Source organism: Megalobrama amblycephala, linkage group LG12 (assembly GCF_018812025.1).
Source record: "Megalobrama amblycephala isolate DHTTF-2021 linkage group LG12, ASM1881202v1, whole genome shotgun sequence".
NCBI classification, from domain to species: Eukaryota; Metazoa; Chordata; class Actinopteri; order Cypriniformes; family Xenocyprididae; genus Megalobrama; species Megalobrama amblycephala.
The window spans coordinates 33,510,272-33,528,110 of record NC_063055.1 but is presented as its reverse complement, the minus strand read 5'-3'; the positions used below and the strand labels follow the sequence as shown (position 1 = coordinate 33,528,110).

General features: G+C 37.2%; 1 protein-coding gene across 6 annotated transcripts in view; it reads right to left on the bottom strand.

Annotated features, from left to right (window-relative positions):
* plch2a (phospholipase C, eta 2a) overlaps nt 1–17,839 on the bottom strand; it is a 168,263-nt gene that overhangs the window by 116,419 nt on the left and 34,005 nt on the right. Inside the window, exon 1 of one of the 6 annotated variants that reach the window (XM_048210750.1) lies at nt 3,267–3,389. The exons of the other annotated variants lie outside the window; for them this stretch is intronic. Within the exon in view, the coding sequence (XP_048066707.1) occupies nt 3,267–3,300 (34 nt within the window). The 5' untranslated portion in view covers nt 3,301–3,389. Of the gene's footprint in view, nt 1–3,266; nt 3,390–17,839 lie in introns of those variants that run through there. 6 annotated transcript variants of the gene reach the window in all.

Genomic DNA, 17,839 nt, shown 5'->3' with positions numbered 1-17,839 from the left:
ACTGTGGACGTGCCCAGAGGCGCAGTTTTTACCAACGCTCTCTAACAAAAAAATATTGCGCCATTGACTTTAGACTTTAGACCAGGTTTGAGTTGGTCTATGGCGCAGTCTATTTTTAGCTCCTTAAAATAGCAATGCGCCGGCAATGCGCCTGAACACACCTCTTTTTTAGACCAGCACGCCCATGGGCGCACTAACTGGCGCAAATGCATTTACTAATTTAAGGACGTGGCGCTGAACGGGAAAACGCGAACGGCGCCGGACGCAAACTAGCAAACACACTTGCGCTGCGCCTTGCGTCGCATTGCGCCGGGTGTATTATAGGGCCCATTGAGTTTTACAGTTTAAACAAGAATTACCACAACTCTTCTTAACAATCCATGGCATAAAGTTACACAGCGTAATGTAATACTTTTCATCTGTGCACTATGCACCATGGCATAAGAGTTTTAAGGACACAGTTTAGGGAATGATTTACAAAGAAGTCATGTGAAGTCCTAAAAAGTGCTCAGATGAAGATTCAACTTGTGAGCAGTGGCCGTTAGGAGCTGTCCATAAACAGGGGTGCTGAAACAGCCCCAGAAACAACTGAACACACAGTACTTGTCTTGCAAGAAGCACATCCACAATGCTGCAATCCAGAGAGAAGCCTACAAATGATCTAAAATGTAATTGTGTTGTTCTAAGCATATTAAGGCTACTTTGAAATGCATATTTTAGTATTTACAGGCTGTCATAAACATATGATTATAATATGTGCTATATCCTTTCTGTACTAGACTTGTAGCAATTATGTTAAGAGTGGTCTGCAGAAAACTGTGGTGCAGTGAATTATTAATAATGCAAATGTTTGGCAGTGCAATAACAATAAAGCACTACAGCATCAAAAGCTTACTGTCAACACCCAAGCTATTTGTATTAAGATAAATGTATGTAGGATTATTTGGATTCACTAGAAAAGTTTTCATCAGAAGCAACATTAGCATATTCTTTAGCTCATGGGCCTCTGCAGCTGCTGGAACAAAATTACACCACTTTACAAAAAGTGAAATATGTGCAATAAAGAATACAGTAGACATTTATATCATTTATTCACCATCACGTTGTTTCAAATATGAATGACTTTGTTTCTTCCATGGAACACAAAAGTGGTCATGTACGATATTTCATGTCTTCTTAAGCCAAAGAATAGTCTTTAAAAGCCCTGAACTGAATCAAAATTACATCTTGATGCTCCAAGTTTCTATGCATACAAATGGGAATGAGATTTGAGAGATACAGCAGAGAGGTAGATTTTCAGTCAATAATGACTTAGCAAGTTTGAAATAAGACTTGATGGTATATATACCGTGTGATGTGTCAGCTGGTAGAGATACCATTTATTTTGCAGTATATCTGCAGCACATTTTAAAAAATTTAACCAGCTCTGTAAACTGTGTCAGATGGGCACTTTAAGTGTACACTCTAAAAAATGATGGGTTGTTTCAACCCAAATTTGGGTCAAATATGGACAATCCCAGCTGTTGGGTTAAATTTTTAACCCAACGGTTGGGTTTGTCCATATCTGACCCAAATTTGGGTTGAACCAACCCAGCATTTTTTAGAGTGTAGTCAGCTTCCCTTGTTATAATGTAAGGATTTTCTGTTGAATTTATATGTGGACACAGGTGTTTGAACATGGCTCATCCAAGCATTTATAATGAATTACAGCCTTAAATGTTTTGTTTTTAACAATGTATTATATAATGAAGCAGCTGTTTTTGCACTGATGCCAGATTCATTTGTTATGTTTAATCTTATATTTTGGTAAGTCCATCAAGTTCCAAATGGAAAAAACAAAACAAAACAATAATCAAATAAGATAAAGTTCAACTGTAACCTACAACTAAATTTTTCAACTAAGGTATGTAATTAAAAGGATATATAATTATATTGTCCACCCTTAGTTTGCACTTGCATGGCAAGTAAAAAATTTTGGGTGAATTATTACATTCACAGTACATAGGTTCATATGCACACACAGTCAACACATTTCTCTTGCTCTATTTGAGTCGATTCTAGCGTAAAATTAGCACAAAGTAATTATAACTGACAAAGGTAAACTCTATGCACATAGAGCTGAAACACTATGTAATGTAGTTCTAGAGAACAAATGTGCAGACATTGTTCCTGTTTATCCCTGTTGCTCATAAAGACAAAATCTGTGGCCACTGGGGCTTGTTAGTGGGTATTACAATCATCATCATTACATTGTAATTACATTTGAAACACTTTATAACAAGAGCTTTTGTGCCTTTGTGTGAAGTAGAGAACATGGTATAATCAAAATTCTGTATTATCCCTGCGTCCAAAAGATCTGACAGCATTTTGATCCAAAAGTGGTTTTTGATACCGAGCTCAAAGATAAAGTGTTCCACGTTAAATCTTTGATTCTCTTAATACCACAGCAGCCATCATTCCAAACGTCAAGGCTGACTTCATTCAACTAACATTCCTGCCTTATCCGTTTCAGCTATTAGGAATAATAGGAAAAAATCCCTCAACCCTGCGCACTGCAAAAAAAGGTACGAATCCTAAGAAATTGCGAGGTAGCAACTACATTAACCAGTTAAAGTCAAAAACTAAATTTAAAATTACATCGATGAAAGTCATTTTTAAGGGACAGGAAGGTAGAAATCAATCTTTAGATAACAAATGCTTATTTAACAGTGCATGTCTGTCTTTATTTCTCATAAACTGATAATAATAATAATAATAATGCATGATCTGATTAACCCTTTGATGCATGCATTTTAATGTTTCCTTTTATATCAAAACATGAATAACCTCCAAGAATACTCCCAATCCCCCCCCCCAAAACATGTATTTTGAAAGATTAGCTACAAATCTGTCTAATTCAATAGTAGCAAACAGTGCAGTGGTTAAACACGCTCCCATTTTTCACTAATCCAATATCACTGACATGCGATATGAAGATGCTTAGTAGAAGAGATCATGCACTGAGAAAGATCATTTAGCACATATACTCAAAACTTCACCGCACGTCATAAGTCTCATATAGTCATTTACAGACTTGTGATTTGTCTCACAATGATGTCAAGCATGCAGAGAATTGCCAGAAGCAACAGTTCCACAAGGAATTCAAAGGCAAAATCAGGAATGCATTAATTAAAAAGTACAGAAACATCAGGAGAATATGATCCAACATACACTGAAAGAGCAATTAGAAGATGAGATAAAACCAGACATTGCTCAAAGGTACGTACTGTGGTTCTGAGGCAGCGCTCCAATGTTCGCCATGCTCTTCTGTGAGTTCAGTGCACATGTGTGAGAGTGAATGAATGAGTGAGAGAGAGAGACCTTCCCCTTTCTCTGTGCTGTAATGTTCACACCAATAGTGACGGTGTGGCAACAAGAGGAAGGGGGTTATGATGTTACAAGATAGAGCGAGAGAAAGAGAGAGAAAGAGAGAGAGAGAGAGAGAGAGAGAGAGAGCAGGAGAGATAAGCAGAGAAAAGGGGGGGGGGGGGGGGTAGTATGGCATAAAACAATAAAGCAAGAGCAGATACGCAGAAAAAAATCAATGCCAGAGTGCTGAGATCAAGAGAAGAGGTTGACATCCAGAGAGAGGGTGAAGGAAAGCAAGAGTTATGAGATTGCAAGAAAATTAATGTAATCTGAACTATATACAGTATATATATATTTATATATATATATATAAAAGGAATATAATCAGAGAGGAAATTGTAATTAAATTAAACAATATATAAAAAAAGGAAAATATATAAAATAAAATCAGAGAGGAAATTGCAATTTAACGGGAATATACAAGCTCATATTTCCTGCTTCCTACTCTTTCATTATCAAATGCATCTCTGCATTCCAATGTGAATACTATCCATTATATAGTATGTGATATTAGAATAAGTGTGTCCCATAGTATGTTGAATAAAGTATGCCAAAAGTCCCCCGATAAACAGTCTAGTATTTCCAGTAGATGTTCAAAGTGTGGATCCGTGCACACTCTGATGAAACTACCCACAACCCATTGCCGCTTTGGATTTGGTTAAGAACTACAAACACAGATAAAAAGAACTACAAAGATAACAGATGTTTGTGAGGCCAATGGTTAAAGGTGCTGCAGAGGATGTTTTGTTTTATAAGTTTTTGCAATATTACTTGAAACTGTCTTTACTAACTGATAAAAGACTATTTATTAGGTGCACTGAAAGGAATAATATTAATATACATCATCTGTGCACGAGGTAGGGCCTTAAAAACATCAGCCAATCGTTTACGCGATCATCGCGTAAACGATTGGCCCTCTGGCTTGTCAATCACTGCCATTACGTTCCTTGTGAGAGACATGCGCAGATTGGCCCTCTGGCTTGTCAATCACTGCCATGACATTTCTTGTGAGAGACGAGCGCGGCTGCGCGCTCCAGTAACTTTCCACACTCCACAGGCACCGCATGCAATGTTTTTGTCAGGAGACAGGAGTAACAACTGCAGATTATGAGTTACCTGCGGTGAGTCCGACATAATGAATCCACTAACATGACACAGCGAATGCCGGTGGTAAACACTCGTGTTCCAATACTCGTGCACGAGTTTTGGGAGGCGTTCCCTCGAAATGAGCTGTGAAGGAGGGGGGTTGTTCTTACGCATGCGCTCATTTCAAAAGCTCAGTAACAGTCTTTGGTTTCTCAGTCGACGATAAGATCCTCTGTAGCACCTTTAAGCAGAGACACCCTGAAAGCGGTTTGAGTTAAAGCTGCAGTCCATATCTTTTTTTGGTTAAAAATAATCCAAAATCAATTTTTGAGCAAGTACATAACCAGCCAGTGTTCAAAATGATCTCCTTACCTTAGCCCGATTCACAATGCTAAGTTTGCAATAATGTTTTATAATAAAATTGTTACTGGTGGGTTTCCAATGGAAATTTGAGCATGCATCATCTGTGCACGAGGTAGGGCCTTAAAAACATCAGCCAATCGTTTACGCGATCATCGCGTAAACGATTGGCCCTCTGGCTTGTCAATCACTGCCATTACGTTCCTTGTGAGAGACATGCGCAGATTGGCACTCTGGCTTGTCAATCACTGCCATGACATTTCTTGTGAGAGACGAGCGCGGCTGCGCGCTCCAGTAACTTTCCACACTCCACAGGCACCGCTGTTCGTCTTTGCGTCATTACGTCACGTCTGTAAATACAAAGAAGGAGTCCCAATAGGCTATATGGCATGTGAGGATGCTGCAGGCGGCGGATCGCTTGTATCCTTTTCTCAAACAGAGATGGAGGCAAAGAGGCAAAACTTATGGACTGCAGCTTTAATAATAATCAAAATCTATTCTGATGAAAAATATTTATTTAATGTTCTCTGTGTTATATTGGAAATGCAACAGTAACAGCTAAATAAACATTCAGAGCATCTCAACCCAGCACTCCCAAAAGATTTCCTGCCAGACCAAGTGGCTCAGGAAAGAGTAAAACTGCAGAAGTCTCATTTCCATAGCGACAGCAGAATAAAGAGACCTTGGGGCACTACCGCGCAAGCTAATGTAGCGGTGACCCTAGAAAGCGGGACATGGATTTGAAATATATTCAGTAGCTCTGTTCCAAAACCTAGTGAGCTGCCTTGCTGTCTAATGCCTAAGGCAGCATTCTAACTGAACCCTTATAATTGACTCACTGTGTCATCGGATCTGATAATAAACTGGCTGACCGTTCGACCACAGTCCAGCGCAAATTTCATGTAACATGTATGAATTAAATTATGAAGACTAAGGGTTTGGAGATGCTTTTCTGTGTTACATGGGTTGCGCAAGCTGTTTTTTCAATTGCTTTCAAAAAGTGGTGGAGACAAAATTACAAAATGGCGAAAAATGATTCCCATGTTCACTACTAAATGGTTAGTTTCATTTTACCATTTTGATTTATTGTTTTAATTAAAAAATATTTACAAAAAATTTGCAATAAAAAAGTTATTTTATGAATTATATGAGGCATATTTGTTATAAAAGACATGCAGGCTTCAGATACCTGGATAGGCAGTATGTTATTGAGTGGTGCTATTGAGGACGGTTGTTATCGGGGAATAACACACCTCAGAATGTGTTAACCAGAATGTGTTCCAGAGAGTTGTACAATAAGGGTAAATAAATAAAAGGTAAAAAGCATAAAAAATAAATACACCACACACAAATATTGGGTTAAATAATACAGTCTTAATTAAATTGATTTATTTTATATCAATATTTATAATCTCTCACTTCTTCCCCCTTTGTCTTCACTGAGGTCATAGCAGTGTTTTTTGGGTTTGACCTCACAACCTAGCCAAAAGAGGTATTTTGAAATGCAGCATAATGCAGCCTTCACATCTAAAGCATGCCAGTGATGCTTTGAAATGCAGCCTAGCTAGACACCTCACAAGGCAACTGACTTATCTTCTATTAGCACAGGGCTGTTGAATGCTTGATTATGATTAGTTGACAAATGTGCAGTTATTTTCCAGTAAATCCACAGCTATGAAGTTCTTCTAGGTCTTTCGACCACATTACAGTTCCATATAACTTTGCCAAATTATTTATTTCCTTAAAGTAGTGTTTAATTTGTAAATAAATTATTGCCAGATCAAAAACAGCAATTGAAAGCCGCTGTGACCCACACTGAATGACCATACAACTTCAGCGTTCCCAGAACATACAATGACGTCACTAAATAGTGATGGCACAACTATACAAGTATAAGAGCATCATTCACAAGTTTCTGCACAGCCCTAACTACAGCCTGGTGTATTATTCTTTCACATACAAAGCTACATTGAGACCAAATATCATTCAGTTGATCAGTTATATTCTCTGATCAACTGAACACATTCTGAACACATACTGTCTATTCTCTATTGTCTATTTCTATATTTTATATATTTATTTTTATTCACTTATTTTATTTTCATTATCTGTCTTGTTGCTGTCATTCTGTCTATGCACTGGAAGCTTCTGCTTTCTTGTAAGCATACTTGGAAATAAAGCTCATTCTGATTCTCTTTCTCATTCTGACAACGTTGTTGCTTCTTCCATTACATTGATTTCTGACTGATCTAACTCCCGTTGCTTGTGTCTCCCACTACCCTGATTAGTATCGGCAGAATTGTCCAGGGGTGCGGTACCATCTTCTCGGGATCTCTTTTGATCAGAAACACCATCAGGTTACTCGCAGATATGAAAAGTGAAAATACGCTTGACTGTCTCTTTGACATTTTGCCATAAATAACTTTTTTTTTTTTTAGAATCATTTGTCGGGTATATACACTCTTTCCAAATTTTTCATTGTTTGCTGTGCACAAAACAATAAGCAGTATGCACTAAGCAATGAGAGTGACTTTGAACTTGGTGGGGGGGGGGGGGGGGGCTCCTTGGAAGAGCACTTCTTCCGGAAGGCACACACACACTTGTGGACCAGAGCAAGAGAGCGAGAGCACGCCCATCAATGCACATTCGGCTTTACGGAAGATGTTGGCAGATGTTGTTTCTGCGGTGATTGTTTTATAAACAAGGCCCAGTTTGACCCCCGTTTTGCAGATCGTCTAAAGCTGAAAGATGGAGTGGTCCCAGCAATAAAGGTTCCAGGTCATGAGTTGGAACCGCAGGCGGTGAGTAAAACTGCTTCAAATGTCTGTGTGTTGTTAGCTATCGGCGCATATAAAGCAAACAACATGAAGGTATAGTTAATTTATTAAGGGATCATGCGATGTATGGTGTGTGTTTAAATACATTTGTTTAGCTGACCACTATAGGTGTCTGTTTGTTCATTGTAAACACTCAAAACAACATGCTTCTCCATTCCAATGCGCTACTTTTCCATTGTTTTTCTATGTAAACACACACTAGTCCGCTCCGCCCACACAACCCGCCTCCTGGCGATCGGCTGTTTTCAGAAACGCTCGGTACAGCACATGTATATTTTATAAATATGATAAAACTAAAGACTTTTTGGAGATATGAAGGATGCAATACTATTCTATAGGTACTCAAGATTAACATGAGATTGGCAGAAACTGTGTGTGATACCCCCCCTTTAAGAAAGCTGATTGGTCAAGAGGGCCAATAGCAAAACAACCTGTCGTTCCTGTAACATTTTTCAGTAGCCCCTCACTGCAGAACACTCGAGATCCAGGGCGCGGAGTCGGGTAGGTTAAAGGTCCCGGTCTTCGTGATCCCATGTTTCAAACTTTAGTTAGTGTGTAATGTTGTTGTTAGAGTATAAATAAAATCTGTAAAATTTTAAAGCTCAAAGTTCAATGCCAAGCGAGATATTTTATTTAACAGAAGTCCCCTACATCGAACGGCCAGTTTGGACTACATCCCTCTACTTCCTTCTTTAATGACGTCACTAAAACCGTTTTTTGACTAACCTCCGCCCACAGGAATACACAAGAGTTGCGTTTGTAGAGTGTGTTTGTCGCCATGTCGTCGAAACGCTGTTATTTTCATCCCGCAGTCCAATCACCGGGTCTGATTCCGGCTCAAATTGATAGGGTAAAATTAAAGACATGTTTACAATAACACTGAGCGCGTGCATCTCCACGTTATGGTAAGAGGCGTGACCTTTCCGGGCAAGGTTCGCTGAGCTGCTGTCGAATCACAACACAGGAACCGCTGGCACAATCAGAACTCGTTACGTATTTCTGAAGGAGGGACTTCATAGAACAAGGAAGTCATCAGCCCGTTTTTATGACAGTGGAAACAGCGGTATACAGATAAGTAAATTATGTGAAAATTACTGTGTTTTTTTACATGCGAAACATAAACACATGTTATATTGCACACTATAAACACAATCAAAGCTTCAAAAAACCACGAAAAACAGGACCTTTAAGGGATATGTAAAGTGGGAGGAGTTGGATCCAGATCCAGGGGGTGAAGATGGGTAGGTGTAGATCCAGGGGGCAGAGACGGGTAGGTTTAGGGATACGTAAAGTGGGAGGAGTTGGATCCAGATCCAGGGGGTGGAGATGGGTAGGTGTAGATCCAGGGGGCAGAGACGGGTAGGTTTAGGGATATGTAAAGTGGGAGGAGTTGGATCTAGATTGTTACTACTATTTCAGAACATTCAAAAATAACATTCTCATAATGTTTGCAGAATTATGTAATGGAATGTTCCCTTAACATTTGTATAACCAAGAAAAAACATTTTTAAAACATTTTTAAAAACTGGATGTTCTAAACATTTAGAACATTTTCACTTAACTTGATGGGAATGTTAGCAAAACGTTCTTAGAACATATTTTTGTTAGTTTTGTTTTCAAGAACAAAAATCTGACAAATGTCTTAAAATAAAGCATCTGAACAATCTCCATAGTATACCATAGTATAAGCAGAATAATTGACTGCAGTCCATTGAATTATTAAAAAATAATGCGCACCTGATGTGTAACTCTGCTTTGCATCATTGCTGGCTGCATTACCACCTCGGGTGTGCATTGTTTTTCAATAATTCAACAGCCCGTCGTTAATTATTCCTTACTTAATACATTTCAGTAGAATGAAATATACATAGGCTTATATTTACAATCTGCATTTTTGAATCATGAATAAATTGTTTCACTGAGCTTATCGCAGTGCATTCTGGGATTGACTTATCTGTGACAAACACATGCAATGCTGCCTTAGAATGTGACCAGCTCTTTCAGGAGCATGTCTATGATGCCTATCAGCATGAAGACTGACATCTGGCTAGGCAGCTTAGTAGGTTTTGGAACAGAGCCACTGTGCCTTCACAAGGCTGTGGGGTGAGGAAAACAATCCATCCAGGAAAATATCACAATGACACGGTGGACGGTTTGAAATCCAGGACAAGGAAGTCCTGAAACAGCATGAAGATCATACCATAGAGAAAGGAAATGAGAAAACGAAATTCTATACTCTTCTGTTCTATTGGGGTTTGTAGTCCCTGGATAGCTATATTCTGCAAGAAAGCAGAAAGCATCCATCTCCTCGACCACTGGGCTGAAGGGATGAGCCAATCCCTCAGGACCGATTTAGAATTGTAGAATATGAGGGTTGCCGCCACTGAGCTTCCCTGCGCCTTGAGTTTTTCCACTGACATCTCTAGGGATCAGCATGAAGACTGCTCTCAATACATGTCATTACTTTCTGGCCCCATTATGCTTCTGCAAGCACCCAGCAGTCACTATCTGTGCATTTTATCTCTACACCCTTTTGAATTCAGTGGAAAGCAAGGTCAGATCCTCTAGCATGCTGGTAATTACATGGTGAAAACACACAGAACAGCACACGCATGCAGCAGTCAAGTATCCCCCTGAATTGTGAATGAAGTAGCCATGGGCTGTTTTCCCAAGTTCCTCATTGCCACCATTCATTCAGTATTCATGTATTCACACAGATTCGCCTTGATCTCAAGTGTGTCGGCAGACAGCACGAATCAAGTATTCATCTTTCATTTTAAATGAGCAGTTATGAATTTGGATGGATGAGATTTTGGGTCAAAGCTGCTTTGTTGTTGTTGATCTAAAAGGTGAGATGAGATACTGTAATAAAAATAGAAAAGAATAAAAAGAAAGCAATACAATGAGAAATGGGGCAGTCAAATGATGAAAATGTTGCACTCATGCTATCAGATCATAGAATTTAATATGGGAGTGTGACTGCGTAACAACTCAAAATGCAATTGTTCAAATGCATGAAATTGATTTGTGCATGTATCATAAAACTAGATTTTTACATTTTCTTAAGGAATGGAGTGGTGCTTGTCTGCACAAAAGTTTTCATTACAATGCTAGAATACTGATTGGACATTTTCATGCTTATTAATGTGAAGCTGTTTTGAAACAATCTGTATTGTAAAAAGCACTATATAAATATTTGTGACTTGACATAGGGGAATACAGATAATGAAAATATGCATTTACACCGTCATTAAAGGGGTGGTTCACTGTTTTTTTCTTTTCTAGGCTTCATTGTGTTTATGGGGCGCAGTTTAACAGTCTTAATGCTTCGTTAAAAAAAAAAAAGCCGTATTTTTCATATATTTTACCTTTATTCTACACCGCTGTCTTCATTGTCATTTGAACGGCTGGATTGACTTCCTGATTCTATGATACCACTCCCTCTGAAATACGCAATGGGCTCAGATTGGTTAGCTGGCCCAGTGTATTATGATTCGCTGAAGCGTCCGGAAACGCCACGCCCCATACCATTAGTTGTTGCATGTGTTTCGGTCGAAATGTAAATAAAATCAATTCGAGCCCGAATCAGACCCAGATAGCAGTAATGATGAAGAGGGTCAGCAGAACCTCTGCAATCGTGGCTTTTAAAGGACGTTTATGAATGGTAAGTATTCCGTTTGTATTTGTGTCAAAGTGCTTAGATAGGCTGTCACTAAATGTTACTGTTGTTATAGCTTTCAATGTACAGTTTTATCCTGATTAAAGCTTTACTGTAGCTGAATACATGACTGAGTAGTAGCATTTTTGCTACTACTACTGTTTGTCTATGAACATAGAAGTTTGTTGGTATTTGTTGGAGAAGTATGCAATTGAATTTAGCTAACTGGCTAGAGAAGCCAAACCGCGTTGGTCTTTCTTTACGTCCTTGATGCAACCAAAAAATAGCAACAGAACTATACATTTAAAAAACATGTACAAACAATAAAACCTACTTACAGGTTCGAGCCCAAAAACAGCAGCTTCTGCTTTTAAAGTGGGAACTGCTTCATCTTTCAGTAATAGCCTTTGTGCAAATCCAGCATCGATTGAACTCGTGTATATTCTGGAAGCTGTCTTCCACTCCACATCCAGTGTAGACTATCTTTGTCTTTAAAAATGTATTTAGTTACCACTTTTAGTACACTATCGGTTCAAATGTACTATAAGTGTTATCTTAATACATTTTTCAAATACAGAGATAGTATATTAAAAGTACATTTTAGTTCATATTTCATGGTGTCTCAAAATAGCACAGTTGAGTATATTAAGTATGAAATTAGTGCGTGAAAATAGAGCACTTTAAGTACATTATAGCAATGTACTTTTTTTCACCTGGGGTAACTTTGCAGATACTGTTTATGCTCAAGCAGCAACATTACACACTAACTAAAGTTTAAAAAGTGAAATCGCAATGAACCACCCCTTTAAATGTTGGTAAAAATCAGTCTCTAAATGCATTTTCAATTATCCAACTACATTGAGTGTTTGGTGCATCTGATCATGATCCTTTCATTGAAAACGCATGTGCCAGGTGTAAAAAGGGGCCTTGGATGGAAGCACAGTTATGCTGTGTATCTTTTGCATCATCCTTTGCATTAAGCATTGCTATAGCTAGGATTCTCTAGGGTGTTCTGAGTGGTTGCTTACTGGGCCAAGTAAAAAAAAAAAAAACTAAACTAAACCTTATGTCTCTATGATACTCTAGTCTTGCAAAAAAAAAAAAAGAAAAAAAAAAAGCAAAAGCAAAGACTGTAAAAATAATATGGTAAAAAAAAACTGTTCATTTTTTAATGGTAAGTTCTAAAGGGAAATTTCATGTTTTTTTATAGTCATACTGTTAAATGTACAGTTTTTTTATGAAAAGAAAAGAAAAGAACAAGTCATCTTATAATTTACAGTGAAATGTCTCAAATTGACTTTCTCAGAATTCCAGGTGACACTTTGCATTTTTCATTTAAATAATTATGTTTCTACTTAGTAAATAGTATTTACCTGAGCCTGTGGAAAAGCTACTAGTGATGAACTTTGATTCATCATGTGGCACTCACTTTACCACCAGAACTGCAAGATATAAACTCACAATTGCGAGGAAAAAAGTCAGAACTGTGAGCAGATGATTTACTATTTCGTTCCTTCTATTTGCTAAATCATGATCACAATTTACTAATTTGCTCCCTCAATTTATAAATCGTGCACACAATTTACTAATTTGTTCCCTCGATTTGCTAAATCATGCACAGGATTTATAAATGGAGGGAACGAATTAGTAAATAGTGCGCACGATTTACTTTTTATCCCTGCATGTCATGTATGGGGCTCCATAATACCTCTTTCAGAGAAAATTCAGAGAAAAAAAATCTGAATTGTGAGATGAGAAAAAAGTCAGAATTATAAGATAAAAAGTCACAATTACCTTTTTTATTTTTTATTCCGTTGTGGAAATAAGCTTTCATTAATAGGCCTATAGGTTTTTACCATAAATTTAAGTTCAATCCATAAAACTAAATAATTTCTACCATATATATTTATGGTAATGTTCTGGCAACCTCAGCTGCGTTTTGTGTGTGTGTGTGTGTGTGTGTGTGTGTGTGTGTGTGTGTGTGTGTGTGTGTGTGTGTGTGTGTGTGTGTGTGTGTGTGTGTGTGTGTGTGTGCTTGTTTTCATGATTTAAGAAGACACAAATTTGTATAATGGCATGGGTATTACACTGGTATTACGACGTAAACGACATTTCATGAGTCTTCATATTTAAAATAGATTTAAAAACATACTAAACAATGTTTTATTAAAAATGTAAAAATGCAGAATGTTATCTGTGATGGGTAGGTTTAGGGGTAGGGGTAATGTAGGGGGACAGAATATACAGTTTGTACAGTATAAAAACCATTACGCCTATGGAATGTCCTCGCTTTGATAGCAAAACAAACCTGAGTGTATGTTGTGTGTGTGTATGTGTGGAACAGCCTGAAATTGAAGTCATTATTCACTGAAAATCTTGTCTTGAAAATCTTGCTTGACAGCCATAGCTACAATTTACTTTCATTGTATGGGAAAAAGCAGCCTGGACATTCTGCTATAAATAACTCCTTTTGTATTAGACAGAAGAAAGAAAGTCAGGTCTTGAAAGACATAGGGGTGAGCAAATGAAGAGGGAATTCAAATTTTTGGTTAAACCGTATATTTAGCTTTTTTTAATCAACCTTTGCATTGTAATTTGAATCGTACACAAGCATCCAGCATGTAGCTGGACGTCAGACGTTCACTCCACTGTAGCTAATTGCATCTGCACACAATGCCTTCCCCTCTTATTCCATTCCCTCAGACCTTACAAAACCACAAAAGGCAGCAGCCACCATTGTTGAGGCACAATGCACGTATGCTTGGCTGGAAAAAAAGCTAGCCTTCAGTTGATCTCAATGGATCAATTGGTGCACCCTGATGTGTGAGATATTCAGCTGGGTTAGACCAGCCCTGTTTGCAGCTCAAGGATCATGTTTGCCTAAGCTCATTAAGTGTTCAAGGCAATTAGAATGGATAGGACTTCTGGCAAACCTCAACAGATTAATAATAATTTCTGAAGCCCCCAGTGAGGGTGGTACATATTGCTGGTGAGAAAATGATTTTGCCGGCGGCCAGGTTTGGGATGCTTTTAAATGCCACGCTATGTATGATGAGGTCCAGAGCTCATATTCAAAAGCTCTCCAACATACCTCATAAGAATGTGTGTATGTGTGTATATGGGTCATGTGTGGCATAAATTACGTGATCCGTGGCTAAATTGCATTTCCTGGTTGGCCTATCTTTCATCATGCGATCTAATGTGACTGCTGTTTTAGCAGGATAGCAGAGTGTTTCACATCTTTCCATTGCGAGCAAATTTCAGTGATCATAGGGTTTTAACAATTCATAATGTCAGCAACTTATCTGCTGGAACAACATCACTCTTGTATTCTCACTGGAACAAGATGCCTTCTTCATGGCACATACTCTTCTGAAAAAGAAGTACACTTTAGCATACTTTATTACATATTATGTAAATTATATACTTTTAAAGAATATAAACTTAAAGTGTGACCTGAATATAATGTTTTGGACACTTAATTGCATGTTATTTACAATTAATATAATATTATAGTTTAAATTTATAATAAACAATTAGTTGAAATTTACCAACTTAATTTTACCTATTTAAGCACCTTTATATGTAATTTTATAATTACTTCAGCTGTCTTTGAAATATGGTTAAAGAGTACTGTCGATTGACAAGCGTTTATGGAAAAGTAAAATACACTTTAATATAATTTCTATCAAATCTTGTATGTCATGTATTTAAATTGTAACTATACATTTGTAATGATGAAGTTGCAATTTAGTACGTTTAAAATATATTAGCTTTGAATATATATAACACCACACTACAGTACAATTACTTATCAAAATAAGTGTACTTCTTTAAAGCATGACATATGATTATTAAAATGTAATGATTTAAAATACATTTTAAAGTAAAACTTTTTATTTGACTTTATTACAAAGTACTTTTAAAACATTCAAATTGTTCTCTGTTTAAGTATGCTTAAGTGGCCTTTTATTTCATTAATATTATATTATATTATATTATATTATATTATATAATATTATATTATATTATATTATATTATATTATATTATATTATATTATTTGCAGTTACAAGTTTTTTAAAAATATATATTTAAGATTTAAAGTACACATTCGCATACAATTAAACTCACCTTGTTTTTCAAAAAGTTATTTCCATGAAGAAAACTACATGTCATTTGAAGCTGTTTTAAAATAGCTAATATTTGCACACTGCCCAACAGACCGCACAAAGTTACATCACGTTACATCACTTAATAATAAGTTCTTCCTCCCTTCCATTGTCTGGATGTCAAAAATATTCATTTTTTTAATTAAAAAAAAGCTGACCCATTTCAACCTTCGCATGATACTGTACATGCCGTACTACTCACATGACTCAGAATTAATTCAGAAAGTCTTTTTTAATAAACTAGGAGAATACATAGGAGAAAATCAACAAGGCAACTACACTTTAACCTCACTGAGTGAGGTAATCAACTGGAACAGAAACAGGTGCGTGATAAATCAGAACAATGGAAACTAATAATGACCAGGAACACAGGCAAAACGGAAACAGAGAAAACTAATCCAAAATACAATGAAACTAAGGGGCCGTTTACACGAAAACAGGTTTCAAACTGCAAGTTTTTGAAAACAATACCGTTACTATCTCCATGTAATCCACAAAAAGGCTTTAGGATCCACGTTTATATTTGAAAAGCTTTCCAGTGCTGGAGAGAGCTAAGAGGGAAGGCCTGAAAACAGACGCGGAGGCTGCATGATGTAAGTAACACTGGGTTTTGATTGTCTAGAGCTGCTGTGCTGTTGGCGACTAACAAAAAACACTTGTTTGTATTTACTTGTGTACTGTACGTTCATTTTTTGTGCTTCCTTGTCGTTCGTTCATCATCTGCGGTTTATTTTTCGTGAAGCATTTTGTTGCGCATCAGCTGTGATAAACAGACATCCACTTGCATTGCGTGTGTAACAGTGAGAGTTTTGCAGTTAAACTACTGCACACTGACGCCTGCTAGAGAATGCAGTGTTTAGCGTCATTGGTAGTGCATTAGCCTCGCATGCCAGCAGCGATCAGGCTGAGGTTCAAGACTGACTTGGAGCAGGGTGGTTAGGATTGGAGTGTGAGTTTTGGAGGCGGAGCAATGAAGAGAGGGGTGGGTTTGTTTGGGTGAATTTCAAATATCAACAGTTTTCAACAACGAATTTGAGAAATCGCATACAGCACCTTTAACTATTGTTAACAAATACTACTTTTGACCTGAATTTTTTTTTTAAATGTTTTAGTAAATGTTTAGATTTACATTAGCTAAGAATAAATGCTGTAGTAGTATCGTTCATTGTTAGCTAATGTAGTTAACTAATGAAACCTCATTGTAAAGTAGGAGATAGCCTACCATTTTTTTTTTCTTTATCAATAATCATTTTACTCACATGTACTTTACAATACAGAAGAAAATATCTGGAATATCTAAAAAAAATATCTATCTATATAACATAACTTCTGTTTCATCACAACTTTAATGGTTCCTTTTTTATTTTTTTCCTTTTTTTTTTGAGGAGAGGTTTGTTATTGTTTTTGTATGCAAGCAGACTAACAGTTTTTTACCTGGTGGATGATAAAATGTGGGGAAAGAATATCCAGCAGATTTGGGTGGACTCTTTTGACTTAAACCAGAAAGCAAGCAAATAGCAACAACCCAAAATACCCCAACCAACCACCCTGAAGACTATTTTGTATTATGATTTTACAGTACATTTTCCTGTATCTGTTTACATTCAATGGCTACTGTTTCAATGCAAATGAACACAAGTCAGCTCAAAAGATACAATTACAGGGTACAACGGTCTGTGATATATGAGATATGACATGCTGGTGGTGGGGGTATTCTAGGTCGTAAGATCTGGCCTGTAAGTTGAAAATTAAATCCTGAATCTACGGCATGCTAAGATTGCTCCAGCGGTACCGTTCCAGCAATTAGCATAATGCTATTAGGCATAGATCAAAAGGTTCCACAATATGACAGTCACTAATGGTGTCTAAGTATGACTCTTAGCACAGTGATGGCCATTAACATTTATATTATATGTTATCACATCATCAAGGCTAATGAATGTCTAATGAGTATGCTTTGCGGATGAATGGTGCATCTCTAATATTAACCGTTTGGCTACTGTATTAAGCTGTTGAATAGCAGAATTAAATGTGACATGGGCTATGTTCTAAAATCTAGTGAGATGCCTACATGGGCTGCATTTTAAGGCATCAAAAGTGATGCAAAGTTCTAAGACACCTTAAGTTGAAAAATCTACCCAAGATGGAGAACAAAATGAAAGAAAGATTTAGAAATCACTCAATACTTAAAAAGTATTTAAACAGTTCATTAAAGCTGCAGTCCGAAACAATTGAAACAATTGCAGTCATATGAGGAACAGTTATCTGTACGTGCGTTGTGCCTCGGCACAGCTCGTCAGCGCGGATGAATCTAATGTT